The following is a 21,211-nucleotide window of genomic DNA, read 5'->3' as shown; positions in this document are numbered from 1 at the left end:
AAATGAATGTTCTATTAAAATGTTAAGCCAACACGGACAAGAAAAAATTACATTTCGAACATCTACTATTTCATGACAACTGGGCAAACTCCCTCTGCTGATTAAGATTATGTGACACATTTAAAGCTCCAGTAGAGCTGTTGATAGAGCTACTGAGTCAACCTTGTGGTGAGATTTTGTTTTTCTTGTCAACTGTTTCCAAAATCAAGAATGAACTTTTAGTATATGTAGTATAGTAGTGAGTGCTACCTCCATGCTACAAGTACAAGCCCTACTCTTAAATGACCGATCTGATTGAAATACACCATGTAGTGTTGGCACAAACAATACTGTAATCAGACTGAATTCCCATTTAGTTTCAATTTCAGTTTGAATTTATGACAAACAACTGAGACGAGGGCAATGATTCAGAGGTCTGGAAACAGGCTACACACTTATTACTGCAATTACAATCTCTGCCTGGCAACAGCTGACAGCAATGGTTCTTAAACATTTTCAGGTCAAGTATTCCCAGACACAAGTTAGATAATAATGTGTCCTAAATTGTCCCATCTGATGATTTTCTTTACTGAGCTGGCAAAAAGGGATAACCACAGAGTGAACAGTGAAATGTTGTTGAACTGACACAGGGGCCCCTGGAAGTCCCCAGACTCCACTTTGATGACCTCTGACTTATTGTGAAGCAGTGCAGAAACAGTGGGGTTTTTCAATTTCCGCACAGTGGGTCTTTACAGACAGATTTTTTTTTTCTTCACTTCATGCTGTCAGGAAGTGAAACTCTACACCACAGGTTGGTAGAAAAAACGACACCCATCACCAAGGAGTCTTCTTCACACAGCACTGTGTGGTGTTGGACTATTGGACTATTGTCTCAGACACAACTACAACCCAGCAGAAAAGGTAAGCAGAACACTCGCTTTGTTCTCTTTTACAGAGCGTAACTTATTCTGTACAGTAAAAGCAAATAATTTACTGTTTACTCTGCTGCATTTTTGAAGTATTTACTGGTATTTTCAACAAGACACCAAACATTATTTGGTTAATAATGATTTAAAGGGTATTTTCACTCAATAGACAAAAATATATATTTTGCCATTTATCAATTATTATTTATTTATGCAGATACTGTAGTTTTGGTTTCATCTGCTGAGGTTTTGAGATCTCTGGCAGCAGAAGTCTCAGTGATAGACACCTCAAAACACCTGTCAAACCCCCCCAAAACACTTGGGTACATCAGATTTCTTGTGTGATTTGGGTGAAGTGACTCTTGAAGCTATATGAATTTAAAAAGGAAGTAGGTGCAGGAAGTATAACTGCAACAACGACTCTTTTAAACTCATTTTATTTGTATTAATTTTAGTTAATTTATCAGGGGAAGAAGAAATATGTCTCTATTCCCTGTGGAACCCTACCGCCCTGAACATGTACTTAAATGTTTAATGCTCAAAAACAAATACCAGTCCATTCAAATGCGTGTAGGTAAAACTAAGTAGGTCTACACAACTTCACTGAAGTTTAAAATATACATATACTGTAAAATCTCTTCATACAAAACACCCCCCAAAGACATACTATTTATTTTTGATATTGATTATATCTTAAACATATCGTAATTGAATGTATTTCTACTACTACGTTTATAGAACATTTTCCACAGAAGACATTTTGACACGTAGGTGCACAATGTAAATGTAAAAGCACAGATGTAAATAAAGTTAATGATGGCTGAATTCCATTTAGCTGCTTCAGTTTCAGGGTTAATAGTAACACCTGTGATTTTCCTACTATGACAAGTCAAAATGTCTGCTGTGAAAAAACGCCTGTTGTTGTCGTAACAGGGGTGCTATATAGAGGTATGTGGACCCAAAAGCAGATGACGAGGAAGCAGTCTCAAGGTAAAGTAGCCGGAACTTCCATGTTTATTGTGGGGTGGTATGCAGGCAAGTACAGGCAGACAAAACGCAGATAAGTTACCGGCTAGCAGAGGTGAAAGCAGGGGAGTGAGTCCAAAGAGGGAACACAGTTCACAGGGGAGCAGGCAAAAGGGCCAGTTGTCTTGTTATTATAACTTGCTGCAGTGTTTTCAACCTTGGATAAAATATACAGATTTTTATGGGTTATCAGGACTGTTGGAGAACACATGAATCCAAGACCTCATAGGTTGTTTTTTTTTTTTTTAAATAAATGACACTGGTTTCCCACAATGTTTACTGACTGTAAGAGAAGAGGCCCCACAGTTCAAGTTTTACTTCCTAAAGTTTACTCCATTCTTGGGCAACAAGTCAGTAGCAGGTCTGGTTGTATTTAAAAAATCCTGATCTGTTTCACTATATTAAACCAACAACAGAGATTGTAATTTCTGCTGTTTTTATCTCCCTCCACATTCTTCTCTCATCAGTCATTGACAACTGATGACTGAAGAGATATACAACATGGTCCAGTTGCACCTGCACTCAGGCTTACACCTTGTTGACAATATTCAACTTAATACTGTATCAGCAACACTGGCTGAAATGGACAACTGACCCTGCTGGTAAATCAATGAATGAGTAAATCAGACAGTATATTTAATTATGTAAAATAAGAACTTCTTCACACGCTTCAGCTGAACAGAATGCACCCTGTCGCACCCGTGTTGGCTTTTGCATAAGTTGCATCTTTTTATTTGAGTGAACTTTGTCTTTGGCCCAGTTTCCTCCAGAATGTCAGGCACAGCTGACTCCCTCACATCCAAAGAGACACAGGACGCTCCTGGTTATGATGTGTCCTCACCAGCACCATCGTACTCCTACCAAGGGCAGCAACCTCCACCCTACTCTGCTACCCCGGCAACGTACCCTCCACCCAAAGTCGACACAACTTACACCTGTCAGCCTACCAGTGGGTACGAGTCTTTCCGCGACATATGCCCGGAGGCCCCGGAGGACACAACTCCACTTATAGCCTCATCTTCTTTTGATGACAAGACAGTGAGAAGAGGGTTTGTTAAAAAGGTTTGTACAATATCTGTGACTCTAAGATAAGCTTTTACAGTGCAGAATATTTAGTAATGAAGCTCTTCATTTTTATAAGTGCTGTTCTTAATCTTTCCGTGTGTAGGTGTTCAGCATCCTGACTCTCCAGCTGCTGTTCACCTTCAGTGTGGTGTGCGTGTTCACCTTCTCCAGTGTGGTCAAAGAGGCGGTGCAGGCCAACCTGTGGGCCTACCTCAGCTCCTTCATCATTTTCTTCGTGGTTGCCACCGCCCTCAACTGCTGCAAGTCCTTCAGTCGGCGTCACCCCTGGAACATCGTGGGACTGGTGGGTTACAAATACGGGCGAATAAAACCCCAAATATCTAATGTGGAAATTCATTTTACACAATATAGATACTGTCACAGATGACTATAGTAAAAAATATACAACAAAACATTTAATAGCTTTGTAGTTTAAAAGGACATATATATATATATATATATATATATATATATATTATAAATGTTGCTCAATAAGAAGGCACTTTTCTGCTTGGCTTTCCTAAATATTTAGACCTCTCTTAGACATTTTTTTTTGTTTCCAAATGAAAACCTCAGTTTCCTCTAGTTCTAGTCTCTAAGTTGAGTACACATGCTCACCGATTCCCTGTGAGCAGTTGAGGTTTTGTTGGTATGTTAAATTAGGACAGGCACTTCCTGTATTGTGATTGTTAGGTACACTATGCAGAGCACAACCACTGCCAGGGTTAGGAGTGCACACACACTAGGGTTTCTGGTAGAAAAAAAAAACATGTCTACACTTAACGTCTTTTTCTACAAGATCTATAAAAGACTATAATTATTTAAAAACATAATAATAGTCTCTGTTTGAAGTAGTTAAACTTGTGAAGCTATCCATCAAGCAAACTATGAAAAAAAGAGCTTTCTCAGATGATATTTTGTGCCCACAGGTTGTGGTCACCCTGAGCTTGTCCTACATGGTGGGAACCGTTGCATCCTTCCACAACACCACTGCTGTTGTCATCACTATGGGAGCAACGCTGGCCATTTCTGTCGCAATCATCGCTTTCTCTGCACAGGTCAGACAACCAGGCTGAGCCAAAGAGCTGCATTTCAAAATGCTGTTTTTATTTCTGTGTTTATTTTAATCAAAGCGATATGCTTATGTATCAGTTTTGAAGTTACAGCTCTCAACTGTTTCTCGTAAAGGAAATCCATATTTGAGTTTAGGACGATACAAGTTGCACTGGAAAATAGTATCAGAAGGCGGCAGAATGTGAATGCAGAGCTGAAACGATTAGTCGATTAATTTATAAGTTGCTTGACAGAAATTTAATCAGCAACTGTTTTGATAACTGATTCATCATTTTTTAAAGAACAAAATGTCAAAATCTTGTTTCAATTCAAAGATTTGTTACTTTTTACCTTTAATATATTTTCGGTTTTAGACTCACGACATTTAAAGAAGTTGCCTTGAGCTCTGGGAGACAGAGGACACAACAAATAAAATCGATGAATGGAGAAAATATATAATCAGATTAATGGAATATATCTAAATGTGTTCTATATTACAGCTGTTCTTATCAGCTGTATCCACTGTACAAACAACAGACAGGGACTTTGGACTAAACAAGACAACAGCTACAGTACATCCCTTTTACTTTCTAGGTCTTATTAAAAATGTGTTGAATTTAAGTAGTTATGTGCAAACCCTGTTAGATACAGGGTTAGGAATCCATATTTTATTATTACAAGATTCAAAGGTTTTATTTGTCACATGCTCATTTTGTGCAGTAAGATGCAGGGTGGCATACCTTTTGAGGCTGTGCTAAAAGGCTTGTGTGCCATACAGAATAATAGTTAGAATAAGAGTAAAAATAAGAATTAGAAAAGGTAATAAATGATAAAAATCCAAAGATAAAAAAATTATAAATATGTGTAATACATATGGTAAAACAAAGGAGTACCTTCAGCGAAAGACTCATCCCCCAAAATGCGACACAGGAAGTCATTCCTGCCTGTGGCCATCAAACTCTTTAACTCCTCCCTCTAAGTGTTAGTCTGTATGACCCTAAGTCACTAAACTGGACATTGATCATTAACATCTCTGCAATACTTGAAATATTGTGCAATATTCTCTGTTTAATACTGCTGTGCAATATATTCTGTTTTCAGTTTAAAATTCCCTATTTATTGATATTTATTCATACTTCTATTACTGCTGTGCAATATCCACCGTCTCCTAATCATCTTAATAAGCTACACTTAACTTGACAGTACTCATTATTGCACTATTACTTATTACTTATATTATTACATTGTATTATACCGTACATATCAACCTGTAAATCCACTTTGGTACTTACACTTATTTTAGCTTTTATACTTTATATCCACTTGTACTTAATTTATCTTACCTGTATTGTAGTGTATTATATTTTGATTTGCTTAGTACATCTATTCTCAGGTGCACATTGACAGTGAGCAGCTGTAACGAAAGAGTTTCCCCTCGGGATCAATAAAGTATTTCTGATTCTGATAAAATATTCAGATGCTAAAGTGTATATTGGCCCAGTGTGTAGGTGGGCTGTGCAATTGTTCGGTATATAAAAAATGTAACACGTATTTTAATTCAATTTTATTAATGCATGTTAATGTATATTGATCAATATATGTCATGTATTGTATGTGATATTTGTTTCCTTTATTGTAAAGAACTTACACTGATTTGAATAAAGTTTAATTGTACTTAAAAGCAGCTGTATTGAGGAATATATGGACAAAGAATGTATTAATGAAATGTATTAATGTACTAATGTCTTTCTGTGTGTTTTGCAGACTCGTTATGATTTCACTATTTGTTACGGTGTTCTGCTGATTCTGGCTGTGGACATAATCATGTTTGGGTTCTTCTGCACCTTCTACTACTCCTACATCACTGATGTCGCCTATGGATGTCTGGGTGCTCTGCTATATTCACTGGTATGGGAAACAATATAATTAAAATAATACTATTATCTAAAGGGATGAAAAACAATACAATACAGCACTTCCCTGTGCCCTGTTCCCACGTAGAAGGAACAAAATCATATCAGATACACGTACTTCTGTTGTCCTGGTCACCTCAGCAGGTTAAACGGTACTATCACTAATAGATTTGATTCCACATTTGTATTGTAATGTGCTTCACATAAAACAGGGCTCCTGCAGCGTTCACCAAATTAAATATAAGATTTTTTAAGACATTTTTAATACCACATAGAGCACAATTTAATGCCTGTTTCACAGTCATACCATCAAAGAATGACGGAAAACCAGTAAGGACAATAAGGCCTACAATTATTTATTAAGTATATGAATTTATTATTACATATATCACATTTTTGTCAGCACTTCCCAGCTGTATATAACAATACTTGCTAGTAATATAAAGTCGATGAGCTTCCTAGCTACTGCAGCTAGCTGAAGTGACAGTGTTTGCTACAGGTCTGATGATGCTGACTGAAACTCCACAAAAAAGGATTAAACAGCCTCCTGTGCGCATTATCAGCCGTTGCACTAGTTTATAGACGAGTAATGTCCCCCAACAGCCTGCAGCCACATACAAAAAAAGTTATAACTAATGTTGCTGTCTACGGCGGGCAAGAAAAAATATTCAAGACCTTTGTAAATAAAATTCACAAAGGCCTTTTTTGAGGGAACTGGATTCAATGCTTTTTAAGACTTTTCAAGACTTGCAGATACCCTGTAAAAGCATTCACCAGTCATTATATGCTATATGCTAGACAGAAATACAAACAGTTTTGTACAGTTGAATATTGTCTGCCACTACAGCTATGAACAATTTTTCTGTGAGAAAAAGGAAGCTCTGTGGGAGGTTCACTGTGGCGTCAAAATGCACAGTTCCACTTCATTTACAGTACTTTTTTTATTTTATTTTACATTTAACCTCGTGACTTGGTTTTAGTTAGAACAAACGAGTGTACAGCAGTGGAAATAATGTCTTTATCAGCCACATTAAAGGTACTGCACTCCCAAACAGGTGCTTTCATTAACAGCTTCAACAGAAAAGTAATGACAGTTGAACAGAGTGTTACATGCCGACTCAGCCTCGAGAAGAGATCTAATCAGGCAAAATAAAGGAAAACACCTGTGAACAATGAGTGTGTCTAGGCCTGTGTCCGAAATCACTCCCTTGTTCACGCATTCATTACTCCATATGTAAAAGACACTCAATAGTTTACTCTATTGTGAGCAGTAAATTGAAATTTGTGTGGCAGGTGTAGAGCTGCACAACAGTAACTTCTGCAGCTATAAAATGTGACGCTTTGCATTGTGGGATTGTTACTGAGAACTTTTAAGGGTACTATATAGAGCATAAAATTCAACTCAGAATTCAAACATTAAAATAAAATGGCGAAGGGTAAATACTGTATGCGCCGTGTCCCAGATCCATACTACATGCAGATTCTAAGCAGGTTTTCACACTGGAAAAGTGTCAAAATAAAGTATACTATACAAACCAGCCAGTAGCATACTAATGAAAGGTTGTTTTTTGAGTGTGCTGTTGATGCACACTATTCTCCCACAATGCAATGCACAGAGGAAATGGAGGAGCTGCTCACAGCTGAAAAACATTAAAATAAATTGTGGGTGATAGTGAAACAGCTCCATAAAAATCTTGATTTTGATGTCTCTTTGTTCAGTTTAATTGGCAGTAGCTTTCCAAAGTGTGTTGGTATTTTTGTATACTAACAGCAAACACAGTATACTATGATGATTATGATGTAGTGCGTACTCTATGGAATAAGTATGTAGTATGTTAAGTATGTAAGTTTTGGGACACAGCTTATGTTTACAACCCTACCCATTTCCTGCCCCCCTTGCTTTTGACCACACTAAATTTCACCAGGCGCATTTTGGTCTGAATGCAGCTTTGTCCTGCCTTAACAGCTTCTTCTGTGAGGTTGAACAATATATTGTATGTTTACAGGCTTTGAAGGCATACCAAGTCTAAATTAGTGCAAGGGTCAAAGCCACACAAGCCAGAGAGTGGATGTAATAAGTTTGATTTTTAGGAATTCATCCAATCTCACACATAAAGTGACTTCCACAGCAGCAGTTTAAGTGAAATCATCAATCTGTCAGCAACAATGGTGAAAGGGCCACTTAGCAAAAGGAACATTTCTCCCATGGCAAGAAACACGTTTTCATGTTACTAACAACATTGACTCTTCTATTCAAGTTTGCCATTAAGTTATGACAGTGAGCCTTTTCCTGCTGTGACATGTAATAATTTACTATTAGTTATCTGGTAGTAATCTCTCACCCTGTCCTAAATCTTCCTCTCCTCCTCTCCCTCCCTTCCTGCCTGTCTCAGTTCCTGATGATCGACTGTCAGCTGCTGATGGGGATGATGAGCTACCGTCTGGATCCAGAGGAATACATCAACGCTGCTCTCATGATCTACCTGGACATAGTCCTCATCTTCCTCTACCTGCTGGGGAGGAAGTGAATCTTCATACACAAAACACACAGACGGACATCCAAAACTGTAACCACAATGAAAATGTCCTTTATTATTATTATTTTAATGTATATATTGTAACTGCATCCTGTTTTTAGTGACACTGAATGAATGATTTTCAGTGTTTTTACAGAATCTTGTCTTTGTCTCAGTTTTACATAAATAAAAATTGATATAAAAACAATGTTGTACTGTATTTGTTGTTTTGCATTGCACGTTAACCCATACAAAAATTTGACCCGACAATTATAGAAACAAATGAAAGCAATCCATTTCTAGTTTTTCAACATTAATAAGATACATTCAATAACATTTAGGGAATTATTCAATACAAATGCTTATGTCAAACATGCTTAAAGAACTTCCAAATCATTATGTTATGTTATTACACACACTGATAATCCAATAGATCCATAAGACCATTTGTGTTTCATACAGCACCAAAGCAGAAACCAAAATGCAATGAATATTGCCATACGTAACATGTAATACAATACATCTTACATTGATATGAGGACAAAAAGTAGTGCAAAATGTTTAGCATATTTTATACCGTATCGCATGTATTCCTTCTCATCTTTTACCCTTACCAAAGCTTCGGCAGCGATATAGTTAACCTACAGTCTCACTCTACTGACAAAGCAATATTCAGACATTCTTTGAGAGGGTCCATCATCATTTTCTGACTCAAAAAGAACGAAGATGAAATGTCGTATTAGTAGAGAAAACCCACTGTAGGAAAAAGTAGAAGCAGTTTTGTTGGTGTTTTTCTTCACATTTACATATCAAGTGATTTGTATAAACTTTGGACCCATTGTTGACATCACTGTAGGGCTGCAACTAACGTTCATTTTCATTATCAATTAATCTGCCAATTATTTTCCTGATCAATCCATTAATCGCTTTGTCTATAAAATGTAATAGTGAAAAATGCCTATTTTAATTTTCCACAGCCAACAAATTGCTTGTTTTATTTGACCAACAGTTAAAAACCCAAAGATTTTAGATATGACGAAGAAAAGCAGTGAGTCACCTGCAACCACATAATATTTGGCACTTTTGCTTCGAAAATGACTAAAACAATGAACTGATTATCAAAACAGTTGCCAATTCATTTTCTGTCAAATGACTAATTGATAATCAACCAATACATCACCGAGAAAGTAAACATTTCTGTTATCCACTCACAGCAGTGTGTTCAGGTTTAACAACCTTTCCCTAAAACCAAGAGCTGAACAGTATCTAACTGTACAGGAAGAATGACTGACTGATGTATCATCCCTGCTTTGTGGACAGTAAATCCCCCAAAGACTCACACAGCCATACTGTTTTTAGCAGCCTCACCACAGTGAAGAGTAGTTGAACTTGATCCGCAGCAGGTACCTCATGCGAGTCTGGGCAGGGTTATAAACGATGAACTCATTGTACAGGAGGGAGTAAGCGTTGTATTTGCCCACCCCCGTCTTCACCCCCGGCCCCATTGGCACAGTCACACCATCCCTGAGAAAGAATTGAAAAGTTGCATTTATTTAAGGACCATTCTGGTGGTTTTAACACATTGAGTACAAATTGCCTTTCCTTTACAATACTTCTGACTATTTTTGAAAACATACCATAAGTTTTTAGAGTGATTTCCAACCTTTCAGAGAGTTACTAGTTTCAGTCCATGCCAGCACAATATGAAAATTAACTTGCAGAGACTTCAGACGTGCTTGAGATTAACTGTAACCAGTTGCTGACAGGAAGGTGGTAAATCTCATCTAAAATATCATACAATTATTTGGAAATTGGTTGGCAGTAATGCAAAATATGTTCAGTTAGGGCTCCAACTAATGATTATATTTATTACTGATTAATCTAAAACTTATTTTCTCTTAATTGATTAAACGTTGGGTCCAGAAAATGGTAAAAAAAGAAGAAAAGAAAAGGCCTATCCCAGTGTCCTAGAGTCCAAGATGTTGTCAAATACCTTGTTTAGTGCAACCATCAGTCCAAAAACCAAAGATATTTATTTTACAATCATAGAAGACAAAGCAAATATTCACATTGGAGAAGCTGGAACCAGAGGATTTTGGCATATTTGCTTAAAAAATTACTTAAAACGATTAATCAATTAAATTTGTTGCAGATCAATTTCCCATCTATCGATTAATCGTTAGAGCTCTATTGTAGAGGGGCTAAAACTAGGGCTGCAACTAACGATTATTTTCATTATCGATTAATCGTCTATAAAACCAGAATCAGAAAACAGTGAAAAATGTCCATCACAACATCGTACAGCAGGCGACGTCATCAAATGTCCAAAACCCCAAAATATTTGGTATAATGTAACAAGCAGCAAATTCTCACATTTGAGAACCATAAAATGCTTCAAAATGACTTGACTGAAACAACCAGGATTGTCTCTTGAGGTGGATCAGATTTGGATTTCAAGGATGGCACTAAATCAAATTAGTTTCATGCCCCGAGGACTGTTCTGTAAAGAAAAACAGTATTTTTTCAGATTGTGAAATCTAGAGAGACGAGGCAGCAGAGTGGGAGAGACAGCAGAACAAATGAGAGTAAAGCAAGGTCAGTCCATTAGTGTACGAGCCACTACAGAGCAAACAGAGGTCAGCATTTAGGTATTTTGACTTTCATTTTAGTGGTTTTACTCCAAATTGCCTTTTTTCTGGAGTAAAACCATCTGACATTTTTATGTGCTTGAAAATGGCCCTCAACAAATACATGTAGGTCTACATAGATAAAATAAACATCTTAGGTAATCTAGCCAAAAACTATAAAGATATTGGGGTTTCTGAGCTGAATGTATTTACTGTTGTAAAAACACACTGATGAAATAATATTATAGAATAATACATAAATGTATTATTTTGTGAAGTTAATAGGAAAACGACAGCTGGAAACATCCTTACTTTCCCTTACTTACTTACTTTTTTACCCTTTACAAACATAAACATATAAGAAATTAGAAATAAAATTATTTTACAGTTAGCAGAGTAGGACACATCAGAAGACACCAGTGGTGATGGTTGTTTTGGAAAATGTTTTGTCAAATAACTATAAATCTCAAAGAAAGAACTCTTTAAAACCAATATAGACTCTTTATGGGCTACTTCTTGTAATATTATATTATATTTTTATTCTTCTCTGTGCTCATCAACCTGCATTTTTTCGTTGCTACTGTAATTAACAAACTCCCCCTCTCAGATAATGTAATGATTTTTGTTGTGTAACAGTGAGCACAATTAAATCAATGTTTGGCCTGTATCCAATGTATCAGTGTAATGAGACAGACTAACAGAGTGATGGAGTTTTTGGGGTCAGGTGCAGTCTGTCCCAGGCCCTTGGTGCTGTGTTTTCCAGCAGGCAGACTGCTGGCCTCGAAGTCGGCATCCAGCAGCTCGTTACAGTCTCCCAGAGCGACCTGCAACCACACACAGACACAAAGCATGGACGTTAAAACAGTGCTGCATCACATCTGGGCCAAACATGTAATGTGAAGTTCACATCATGTTGGTTTTTATTGTTAATACGAGTTGTGGACTTGTATTGGCAGGTCTACAGGGTCTGAAATAAACGCACCAACTACTGGCACAATTAGTCTTTGGAGGATATCTCTTGCTATCTTTCCCAGTAAATTTAATACAACAATGTAAAACGGTGTAGTCCCTCATTCGTCCAGGAGTGTTCTATCGTAGAAAAGGTTTCAGTCGTAGTCATCTGGACACTGTTTTCAGAATCAAGACGTTTCGGCTCCCATCCGGAAGTCATTCTCAATTGAGAATGACTTCCGGATGGGAGCCGAAACGTCTGAAAACAGTGTCCAGATGACTACGACTTAAACCTTTTCTACGATACAACAATGTAAACATACTTTTTTTACACTCCTCATCAGTGTACATCATCATTGAACATCTTAGTATTTGTAGAAATAGAGTTGACATATAGCAGGTGTGAGACCTGCAAAAAGCAAATCTACTCTATAAATGAGTTCAATGTTTTACACAGTGCTTAACCTATGCTATAGACTGATAACACCCAAACTAATTACAGTATATGGGTTATACTGGATGGCAAAATTGTTTCTTGGCAGATAAACTTTCTTTACCAATGATAAAACTCCTGCACACTGTTTTGCTCCCTACCTGGTCTTCATCTGACAAATATACAGACACCAAATGCTGATGTCATTATAAGTACCTATTCATGATATGACTTGATACATAATCAAGATAAAATACATTGTCAGTGCCTGAAAGAATCACAAAACACAGTCACAGTAATCCCACAAAATACATCTAAAAAACACCCTAAATGTCTGTTTGTTTTAAAAAAAGAAAAAGAAAAAAGTATATTCCTGAAACAGAGTGATACAAGACAAGTCTATACAAAGTTTAAATAGAAAAAAATTGATTCATTTGATCACATTTAATAGATCCCACTGATTAAAATGTTTTCATATTGTGTGACGTGGCTGGTTAGTCTTTATATGAATTTTTTTAATGATTTGAAAAACATTCAAAATATGATAAAGGGTCGAAATATTGCCTTTTTCAGTCAAATACTAATATAATACTAATAAATTTTGGGGAGCTAAAATCCAGTGTGCAGACACTACACTTTTTTTCCTCCATTGAATCTGTTGTACTGCATTTGGCCTAAATATAGAATGGGATGCACACACAATTACTTCTGTAAATTTTCTTTACCAGCCATTTAACAGCCACTGGCAGGTGAGACAAAACATTTAATCTGGCCACAGAAAAGAGTCAATCAACTCACCTCACACAGAAGCAGCAGTCCAACGTGGTTGTGCTGATTGGCAAAGCAGTAGTTGGCACTCTTTGACGACATGTCAGCAAAGTAGACGCCTTTTCCAAACTAGATGAAAGAGAAACGGAAATTATTATTTCACTTGATACGGATGTATCAAGTGAAAAACAGTAATTGCATGTATTTTTCTGTCCATCCTACCATGTAACCAGTGACAGGAGCTTCAGGTGGGGCCACTCGGAGCCCCTGACTGAGGATGCCGACCCAGTTAGACAGACGGGAACCATGCCACAACAGAGTCCTGGTAGACAGACAGGTAGGTAGGTAGGTAGACAGACAGATAGATAGACATAGTGGGCTGTGTGAAGAGAAGTTCACTTCTAAGAGCACCATATTTTATTGATTTCATTGTCAGACGTTATGCAGGCAAACTTTGTAGCAATGCAGATTTCAAAGAAGCACAGCACATACAATATAACATCTGAGGCGACATAAACCAGTAATGGTATTTATCAAAGCCAACAGGTGTATTCCCAATTTATACAAACACTAAGCCCACTGTGTATTACCTGTTGTGTAACTGTGAGAGGAAGTTGTTACTCTCCCCCTCTCTGTCCACTGAGAAGATGTCAAGCACAGTCATGGTGTAGTCACAATGGGTGGGGGCGTGAGTGGACTGTAGATACTTTTCTATCACCTTCACACAGAGAAGAGGAAAGTTTACAATGAAACAGTCCCTCCCTGTGTGGTGGCTTGAAGTTTGTACAGAAAGGCAGCTCTACAAAGAAAATGTTGCTGTTTCATGTACCATTACATTATAGATATAGATACAGATATACTTAGATATACATACACATATATAAACACATCTGAAAATTCTTTAGACATTCAACTCCATTGTAGCTGAAAAACATTAATATGCAACATCATCTACAATTGACCACGTATGCAAGGTACCTCACCAATAGTTTAAAAAAAAATCCAATAAGGGCTATTCAGTCGCACTGAAGTACATGTACGATTTTCAACAAAATACTAGACCTAGAGGAGCAGTTCAACATTTTATATGTGGATTATCAGGATCCACAGCTTTACTGGTCAAGTATGTGTACACCTACAAGGAAATTGACTCAGATTTTTCGTTGCTCACGATGTACTTACACGCAATTTTCAGGAAGAGACAAATAGACATAGGACTACAGCTAAAAACAACAACAACAAAGCTGAACAAAGACAGATAAACATTTAACTATAATGTACATACAAGTACGTGAAAAAATAGATGTGTATATAAAAGTTCCTCCCCGGTGAATGTAATCGGAAAGGGAGAGCTGAAAACTGAACAAATAAACAAAAACAGAAAAAGAAAAAAGAGAGCGCAACACAGAGAGTGCCGTCTGCATCATCATCTTGCAAAGGATATTATATTAAGTTGCCTTGGATCATTTGATGTTTTTGGTGCAGTTTGACTGACCAAGAACAAATACATCAGCCTATGATGTTGGTTTGGGAATATTAATTGGCCAAGAGCAAACTGTCTTGAAAGAGTGTCTTGAAAATCCTGATTGACTTGGACCTACTTTTCTGGTTTGACTGTTGTGATGACAATTTCAGTGACTTGGTTAGATAATAAATGCTCCACATAAATCTTGAGCGTGCATCCATGAACACAGTAGCAGTGTATTAGTCCAGGTTAATAAATCATTATCACTGTAACAGTTATGAATAGAAAAACGCTGACCTTGTACTCATGGCAGCTTGAGTCCAGAGGCTGCAGTTGGCACTGGAGGGAGCTGTACTGTCTGTCCAGAGGATGTTCATCACTGTCTTCACTGGACTGAACCATTTTCACTGCTATCTGAATGTCACTCAGAGCCTGAAAAAAGAAATAAGATAAAAAAAATGTATGACCACAGATTTAAGTAAAGACATAAACAGAATAATTGTAGACCTCACTTAATGGAGAACCCCTGTACCTCCAACAGTGCAATTTTTTCCTTCAGCTCATCTTCTGTACGAATGATTGGAGGAGTTTTCAACCTGGAAAATTACATCTTTTAGTTACAGCAAGTCAGCATTTAGACATCAATTTCACAGCAGCATTAGTGCATCTCTCTAACTGTACAGCCAGATATTCCTTACCCAAAGTCATGAGGGATGCGGGTGTAGAACTGGTTGCATGCTTCCAGCAGCTCACGACTGCTGCCCTTCTTCTTCATACACGTCTCAATTTTCTTCAGTGCCGTGTAGCCTGCACGGATCTGCTCTGAGGTCAGCTTGCCTGCAGGTAGAAAGATAAATACTGAATTTAAAATATGAAGAAATATGAATATGAAATATGAAGCACAACAACGAAAGGTTTGAAAATACTGGTTACATGTTTGTCACCAGCTACTCATACAGTCAGGTGGCACAATTGGAGCTAAAATGATGAGAACTTGTTTTATTGCATCTTTGGATCACATCGCAGCAACTTTTATATATATATATATATAATATTTTTAAATGCTATATGTGCTCTATGTAAAATTTTATTAAATTCTGTGAATGTTGTTAGTAGAAATTAAAAGAGTATAACGGGACAAATTCCGGTACATTTCTATTGCGATTTCGATTCTGTCAGACTGACCGAGAGGAGCTTTCCGGGTGTCAAACTTCATCTCCAGCACACACTCCTCCATGGCTTTGAGGTCACAGATTAGCTCCAGGAGCGACTGGATCTTCACATCCAGCTTGGAGGTCCTCTTTTTGAGTGCAACATCCACTGTGGTCTGGTTCTCCTCCTGGAACAGTGAAATACGGCAGTGTTCATAATGATAGACCTTACCTGCAATTCAATGAAAGCTCCTATTTCTGAGTTGTCAAGTCCTAATTACAAAGATAATGAGGAGATATATAAGTTGTTGGTTCTTTGTCTTGCTCCTTGCCTTTTCATTCGTGCTGTAGTCCATGAACACCATGTCGTATTTTCCAGCTACTTTCTCAAAACTCGCTCGGTGTTCCCACTCATTCTTGGTCTTGTCAAAGAACCTGTGGCAAAACAAACCAGTTTCAGAATGTTATTAATCTCACTTCAATGGGAGACATCCAGAAATATATTTTTTAATAGCACAATCTCACTTTTTCTTGAAGAAATCTTTGGCTTTCAGCAGGTCTCCACCACAGGCTGTCAGACTGTTTTGACCCACTTTTCCCACTGAAAAACAGTGGAGAAACACCAAAATATATTTAATCGGTTAGTTTACAATTTAGAAAAGATCTTCTGAACTGCAGGCTGGTGTTAATTTCCTGCTTAAATACAAACATTTATACATCTGTCAGATATGCTAACAATCATGGGCACATAAACTCACCTCTGCCCCATCTAAACCACACACTGTAAGCCTTGGAGCTGTCGTCCTCCAGCAGCTGGATCAGGTAGTATTTGTTGTTGTTAAACTGAAGATTTGTCTACAAAATAAAACAGAAAGGTAACAATATATTCACTTTCCCACAAATCAAAATGTAAAATGAAAATACAATTAAAGCCTTCACTTGATTTCTGTTTTTCAGTATAGGAGCTGCATTATTAGCTATGAAGAATCGCATATCACACATTGAAGTGTAGGTGAAAACAGCCGGAACGTTATCGAGCCAAGAAGCGTAGTTAAATACATTTCGCTCTAATAAGTATAACTGTGGTGAACGATTGTGATTGAATATCTATTAACTATTGACAATTACTTTTTTAGTCAGTCAGCACTACTCAATATGGAAATAAAGACTACTGCTTTTGAATTTTGACCAAAAAGCCCTTCCAGCTTTGAGTGTAAGAAAATTCCCTCTCAACATTTTAGGATATTCATTTGGCAGATCCCTTTGAGTCAACTTGTAATTAAATGCTATTAAACATTTTACCTGATTTAGCATCACGTCGTAAACATCATTTCCTTCACTGTAAACATGAGCCTGAAAGAGAAATTGAACAGTTACTAAAATAAATGAAGGTAACCACACCTGATCTGCAGGGGGAAATTAAAAACTGTAAACTTCTTATTTCCTTTCTTTACACTGCATGAATTTTTTTGTACAGTTTATTAAGACAACAATGATTTATGAAATTGTTCATACATAACACAAGTGATAAAGTACATTTTCACAGAGTAGTGAAAAACGGCCAACACAACTTCCCAGAACCCAAAGTGACGCCCTAAAGCTGCTTGGTTTGTTCGGCAAACAGTCCAAAACTGAAACATATTTTATTCATTATCATATATGATATATAGATATAGACAAGTGGTAAATCCTCATATATGAGAAGCTGGAACCAGCAAATTTTAAATTTTTGCAATAAAAATTACTGAAGCAATTTAGTCGATTATGAAAATAGTCGACAACTCATTGTCTTCTTTTCATCAACTAACTGTTGCAGCTCTAAATGTTTGTGCTAGTATGGCTGTTTTATTAAAGATTATAGAAGATACTTAATAATGATTACTAATTAAATGTTCATTTCCAAGAATCAAACCTACATCGTACATTGTTACTGTAAGTAACCGCAGTGATATGCTTTCATATCTATTGCCCATTGACCTGCACACACAAAATAAAATTTCTAAGAAGTTGCTCTGGGTACAACAATCATTTAAAATATTCAAACGGCAATCAATTGACTGATTTAAGATCCGACATTTAACAGAATAGTAACACACCCATGTATAATAAACCACAAACTGACATGCTCTCAAGGGGAACTGCAACTGGAATGCTCTTCAAACAGGTTTTAAACCAGAAGCATGTAAATCTTGAGTTTCATATCTCGTGTGGATATAGATACTGCACCTTTCCGAGTTTGGCTTTACATTCAGGGTCCACTGGAGCTTTTCCTTTCATGACCACCGTCCTCACAACCTCTGTTCAACATCCAAAGATCAGAGACAAACCATTAATGAGGTCAACTGACATCTACTATGAAGTACAGGTAACACCATGTCCTTTTAACCTGAATAAACCGAAAAAACAAAACTAAAACGGAAACCAGTTACCCACAACTTTAAAATCCTATTTCATTGTCTTACGGTATTACATAGCAACATACATGACAATTAGATCCACGTTACCTTCACTTTTTATTTCTTCTTTGGGCATTTCTTCAGCTTTTGTCTGACTCTCCTTTTTGCTTTGCCCTCTTCTCCTCTTAGCTGCAGGTTGCTCCTCCTCTTCCTCTTTAACTTGAACTGGCCTCCCATTATGAGCAGTCACGTCACCAGCTTCATTCAAACTTTCTGAACAAAAGAAGACAAGAGAGGAAACATTTTAAATACCTTCAGTAATGTTGATATACAATGATTATAGATTTATACAATGATACAATGATTTACAAATACAATTAAAAAACTGAACAAAAACAATATAAATTTAATTTAATACTTCTACTATGACTACTAACTACTACACAAAGCCTTTCCTAAAAAGGTTACAATGTGTAAAATGTGTAAATCTATTAAATGTAATAAATCTAATAAAACAACTGTTAAAAAAATGTGAAATAGGATGATGGTAATTTTTGGGAAAGTTGGATTTGTTGGCTACAAGACACCCTAAGAAACCTTAAGACATCAACATGACAAAGTTATTAATTAAATGCAAAATAATACACACTGATAGCAAAAATCCAAGCAGAGGAGATGACGGAAATTAAAAAACAATTTAAAATAATATAACTTATTTAAAATAAAACGTGCTGTGGCAGAAAATGACAAGACATAAGACATAACACATAACACACACATACCTGGTTTTACTGTCTGAGAGCGAATCTTCCTCTTGTACTTGGTGACAGGATTAATCTGGACCATCTTCTTCAGGTCGACTTCGTAGGCCGTCCCAGAGCCCAGAGTCAGAGTGACAGAGGTTTTTCCTGAAGAGACGGCGGAGTCCAACAAGGCGCAGGCTGAAGGCGAGTATGGTTCCCACTGTCCATCATCTCCTTTCCACTGCCACACTGAACACACACAGTGAGAAAGGCTGTTATTACCACTGTAACAATTCAAATACTTTAATTTCAAACAGCACTTTAAGTTCTGGTAAGTTCCCTTGTCATTATTTTGAGAGTTTAAAGAGAAAATGATTGTTGAATTAATCAAAAATAGCTACTAAATTAATAATGAAAATAATCGTGCAAAGCAGCTCTGGTATGTAGTATATTTACATATTTTAGTACTAAGTCATATCTAACAACTGGGAGTGTGGAACAAAAATTTTCAATTTAAGATTGAAGAAAAGTTGGGACTGATTAAATTAATAGACACGACATGGCATTTCTTTTCATTGAAATACTTGACTGCAGTCTCTCCCTTCCACGTTACTGTTTCGGTTCACCTTCTATTTCATTTTAGGAAAAAAATGTAGTTAACACTGTTAATACGTTTTATGTTATTGTTGACTCAGTTGTTTCTTTTTTATATTTAAAATTTGTAAAGCTTTTTGGAGGTACTGAAATTGAGTCTGGCATCCGATACGGATCTGTTTTGAAGAGGTCCTTGCAGAGAAAAATGTAGGGAAAACCTGACCAATCATACGCAAATGGGGCAGAGAGGGAAAAACTACAAAATATGCTTCTTTGCAACTTTGATTCAACCAGATAGTCTTCAATTACCAAGGCAGCAGTTTAGGATAACAATCTTAATAGAAGCACCAACATATTGCCAAACCAATACAGTCTGATATCAGCTGTAAAAGCTTATTCTTACTGCTGATATTCGTCTGATTGAGCACTTTCCCCCCAACAGTATGTACTTTAAAACAACTACACAATTATCATTAGAAACAGAATGAATTTAGTGGTCTTTAACGACTTTACTTCCAACTTATATGTTGCCTTAAAATGCCTTGTCTGAAAAGCATAACCTGAGTTGCACATAGGTTTGGACAAATGCACATCAGTGCTGATTCAACAGCACCCCAAACTGCAGCCTCCAAAATGACTATAAAGTTGAATCAACACCTTTCTAAAACAAAAACTGAACATTATAACCATCCTGCATGTTGTATTAGACTGTATTGGTTCTAGCTAGTTGTACCCATAGACTGTACAAAACGGTTGTACCTTATAAATGCACATGCACCTGAGAAATGCACACTTTAGGCCTCAAATACCTTTAGGTTACTGGAGTTTTAAACAGGTGTTAAGTGTGGGGCAATGACTGGTTTTTACTAACATGGTCAACTTGTTACAGGTATAGATGCCACCCTGGGCAGAAACAAATGTTGTTTCCTAAAAAGCTTTGCAACAACAGTAAAGCCTGCATGGGCCATAAGTACGTAACATTTTTTTTCCTTTATTTTCCCGATAGCCGACGTTACAGCAGCTAGCTATCCTGTCAAGCTAACCTTCCTACGGGAAACTAGCACCAACCTGTTTTTGACTGTACTTCTTCATTTTCTTGTGCACTCTGACTTTTATTTCTCGAACTTCTTGTACGCCTCATGGTGGTTTATGAAAATAGCCAGGTAGGTACAGTAACGAAGGTGACACAGTGACAACAAAGACGGCGGAAAACTTTCCCCGCCGCTGTTTCCTAGTCTGTGGTGCCGCTAAAATATAAAGATCGTCTAGCATCGAGATGAATCACTCCGTGGTTAAAACAAAACCTATTGTGACCCAGACGCATGCGCTCTACACCCTCGTCAAAAAAAAAGCGTGGAGGCATTGCCGTTACTATGGCAACGATCTCAGCACTAAACCTGAAACAAAGTCGAGCTTGATGCTCAAAGTATGTTCAAAGTTCATCAGAAATAGTCCAACTTTGGCAATGGCTTTTAATATGTCGTGCTTATGCGTAATTGTGTCCATACTATGCTAAAATTAATATCTTCGAGATGAGATGTTGGACTGTACCCGGAAACAAGGGCAGAGTGAGGGGTCTCTCTTATATATGCTCGTGGAACAAAA

General features: G+C 37.1%; 2 protein-coding genes across 5 annotated transcripts; one reads left to right on the top strand and one right to left on the bottom strand.

Annotated features, from left to right (window-relative positions):
- Window positions 1–743: 743 nt before the first annotated feature.
- On the top strand, window positions 744–8,686 carry si:ch211-284o19.8 (protein lifeguard 1). Of its 4 annotated transcripts, none has more exons than XM_044220769.1 (7): window positions 744–900; window positions 1,839–1,895; window positions 2,692–2,993; window positions 3,100–3,300; window positions 3,926–4,054; window positions 5,814–5,957; window positions 8,356–8,686. In XM_044220769.1, exons 1-7 carry the CDS (start codon window positions 759–761, stop codon window positions 8,488–8,490), a joined length of 1,110 nt encoding a protein of 369 aa, XP_044076704.1. In that variant the 5' UTR covers window positions 744–758; the 3' UTR covers window positions 8,491–8,686. The 4 variants fall into 4 exon arrangements, with proteins under 4 accessions (XP_044076704.1, XP_044076705.1, XP_044076706.1 ...); XM_044220771.1 differs by lacking the exon at window positions 744–900 and adding an exon at window positions 2,399–2,533; XM_044220770.1 differs by lacking the exon at window positions 1,839–1,895.
- Window positions 8,526–20,881, bottom strand: parp2 (poly (ADP-ribose) polymerase 2). Its single transcript, XM_044220746.1, has 17 exons — window positions 20,675–20,881; window positions 19,052–19,261; window positions 18,378–18,542; window positions 18,100–18,170; window positions 17,176–17,226; window positions 16,632–16,728; window positions 16,399–16,474; window positions 16,206–16,308; window positions 15,908–16,061; window positions 15,421–15,559; window positions 15,255–15,318; window positions 15,020–15,154; window positions 13,848–13,975; window positions 13,480–13,579; window positions 13,288–13,386; window positions 11,805–11,929; window positions 8,526–10,002 (listed from the first exon to the last, which is right to left on the bottom strand). Exons 1-17 carry the CDS (start codon window positions 20,745–20,747, stop codon window positions 9,843–9,845), a joined length of 1,950 nt encoding a protein of 649 aa, XP_044076681.1. The 5' UTR covers window positions 20,748–20,881; the 3' UTR covers window positions 8,526–9,842.
- Window positions 20,882–21,211: the final 330 nt, after the last annotated feature.

The sequence above is a fragment of the Siniperca chuatsi genome, linkage group LG13 (assembly GCF_020085105.1).
Source record: "Siniperca chuatsi isolate FFG_IHB_CAS linkage group LG13, ASM2008510v1, whole genome shotgun sequence".
Taxonomy (NCBI): Eukaryota; Metazoa; Chordata; class Actinopteri; order Centrarchiformes; family Sinipercidae; genus Siniperca; species Siniperca chuatsi.
This window is presented reverse-complemented; position numbering and strand designations above follow the sequence as displayed.